The 2243-nt window shown below is 55.7% G+C and overlaps 1 protein-coding gene across 1 annotated transcript; it reads right to left on the minus strand.

Moving 5' to 3' along the window:
- Window positions 1–21: 21 nt before the first annotated feature.
- On the minus strand, window positions 22–1953 carry LOC102425442 (trimeric intracellular cation channel type A-like; the record flags this gene model as incomplete). The annotated part of the gene is made up of 3 exons (XM_006109392.3): window positions 22–410; window positions 1313–1497; window positions 1740–1953. Coding segments are annotated over 3 exons (491 nt in total), but the record flags the coding sequence as incomplete, so codon positions are not given.
- Between the last annotated feature and the right edge of the window lie 290 nt (window positions 1954–2243).

A 2243-nucleotide genomic window follows, 5' to 3' on the forward strand; every position in this document is an offset into this window, starting at 1 on the left:
CCCTGCAGAACCAGGCAGAATTGTTGTTGCTTTTCTGACTTGGCAGAAGTGATGGCCTTCTGAATCAGAGGCTCCTTCTTTGCCAGAAAACTCCTATTCACTCTTCAAAACCCAAATCAAGTATCTGACTTCCCCGCATCTCTGCCTGCCCCTGTGCCCTAGGCAGAGTTGTGCTTCCCTCTCTGGGTTCCCCCAGACATGTCCTCTGGAAGCTTCTGGAAGGCAGAATCAGGGGCTGGACCTCCAAGTTACCAGAAGTATCCAATCCAGGGTCAGGTCCAGGGGGCACAGGAGGAACAGACGGGGAGGACGGGGTACTCACAAGGACATGTGCATGATCTCGTTGGCCTCTGGCTTCCAGACCCCTCGGAGCAGCTGCTCAAAGTTGGACATGAGGGCAACACCAGAGCCTACGAAACAGGGTGCTTCTGAACGAACCCGCCACCCCCAAGGAAGCAGACTCGCCGCTCCCGGAGTCCTCTCCAGGGGGACCATGAGCCGGGTGTATGAGGATCAGTGGCAGGTGAGGAAACATGCTCAGAGCAGGCAGAGTCGGGCCGAAGGTCACACAGCAGCACATTTGGAGCAAAACAAGCTGGAAGGAATCAGCTAACACCCCACCTGCAAGGCTTGGACCAACCTGGGCTGTCTGCCCTGAGGCTTCCAATCCAGGACCCTGAGCTGTGCCTGGGGCTCCCAGGGGGCCCCCTACACATAGCCTCTCTCCTCAGGACTCTGAGCTCTCAATCTTTCTCAAGCCACTTGCCCTCCGGGAGCATGCTACCTCCCCGGGGAATTGGTACAGGCTTCCTGGAGACACAGTGATTACATTTCCAGAAAGAATACCCTCTCCAGGAGCGGCTGCCAGCTGGGGTTCCAGACTTGCACCAGGGGTTCACAACTGAGGTGATTTTGTCTCCCGAGGAGGCATTTGGCAACGTCTAGAGACATTTTTGGTTGTCACAACTGGGGAGGGGGGTGTGCTCTTGGTGGGTGGGGGCCAGGGATGCTGCTCAACCCCTGGCCATTCATAGGATGGCCCCCACCACAGAGAATGATCCAGCACCAAATGTCAGTAGTGCCGCAATTGAGAAACCCTGCTCTGGGTATCAGCTGTCATTGTTTCATCATTGTCCTATTTGCCTGTGATGGTTAAACTTCTGGAAGAATCTTCTCATTTGCTCTAAAGGTGCGGGCTAATGGGCAGCCTGGACCCCTGCAGCAGTCCTGGTACCCCTCAGCCTGGCTGGACCACTGGACCAGGGTTCTCAACTGGGTGATTCTCGGTTGTCATTGTTATGGTCCTGTTTACCTTTGACCCAGCCAGTGGCAATCATGACAAACCACCCGTGGTGGTAGTGGTGATGCGCGTGGTGGATGCCCACGGCGATCTTTCGGACTCTCACCACCTCCTTCATGGCCACAAAGATGAGTTTCACAGGCAGGAAGCAGACACACTTGTAAAAGAGGTCCAGGGGACAGAAGAAAATCAGGTACCTGCGGGGAGAGAATGCCAAGCATCAGGGGGAGAGATTCCGGGGGCCCTGGGAGGCGAGGTTGTATCCTTCCTGCGTGCCTGGCTCAGGACAGAGCTGAGCAACAGAGCAGTGCCCTCAGGGCCACTGTGGAGGTTGTGCAGTTGGATCCCGGTCCCTCCCGCCTCCCACCTCTCTGGTGAATGGGTCACCCCTGCCCTCCGGCGCTGCTCTCCCACGCCCAGCCAGCCTGGCAATGCTTACCAGACAGCGGAGGCCAGCAGGACGCTGGAGTTGTTGCTGAAGTAGTCGATCAGGGGCTCCCCGAGGAGCAGATCAGCCAGGATGTAACTCCCGAAGCAGTGCAGCATGGCACACAGCCAGGATGCCATGGGGTGGCGCCGGGCCAGCTCCACTGCTCCTGGGAGGCAGGGGGATAAGGGGGTGGGAACGTAAAGAATTTCCTTTCTTTTTAAGGCTGAATAATATTCCAGACAGACACAGAGAAGGTGTGTGAATTGAACTGTGGACACAGAAAGATAAATTGTCCAGTCAGTGTGGCTCTGTTGGCTGAGTATTGTCCCAGGCACCAAAAGGTCGCCAGTTCGATTCCTGGTTAGGGCACAAGCCCAGGTTGTGGCCTTGATCCGCAGTAGGGGACGTTCAGGAGGAAGCCGATCAATGTTTCTCACACTGATATTTCTCTCCCCCTCTCTCCCTCTCCCTTCCTCTCTCTCTAAACACCAATAAAAACATTTTTTTAAAAAA

Source organism: Myotis lucifugus, unplaced genomic scaffold (genome assembly GCF_000147115.1).
Source record: "Myotis lucifugus unplaced genomic scaffold, Myoluc2.0 scaffold_9154, whole genome shotgun sequence".
Classification (NCBI taxonomy): Eukaryota; Metazoa; Chordata; class Mammalia; order Chiroptera; family Vespertilionidae; genus Myotis; species Myotis lucifugus.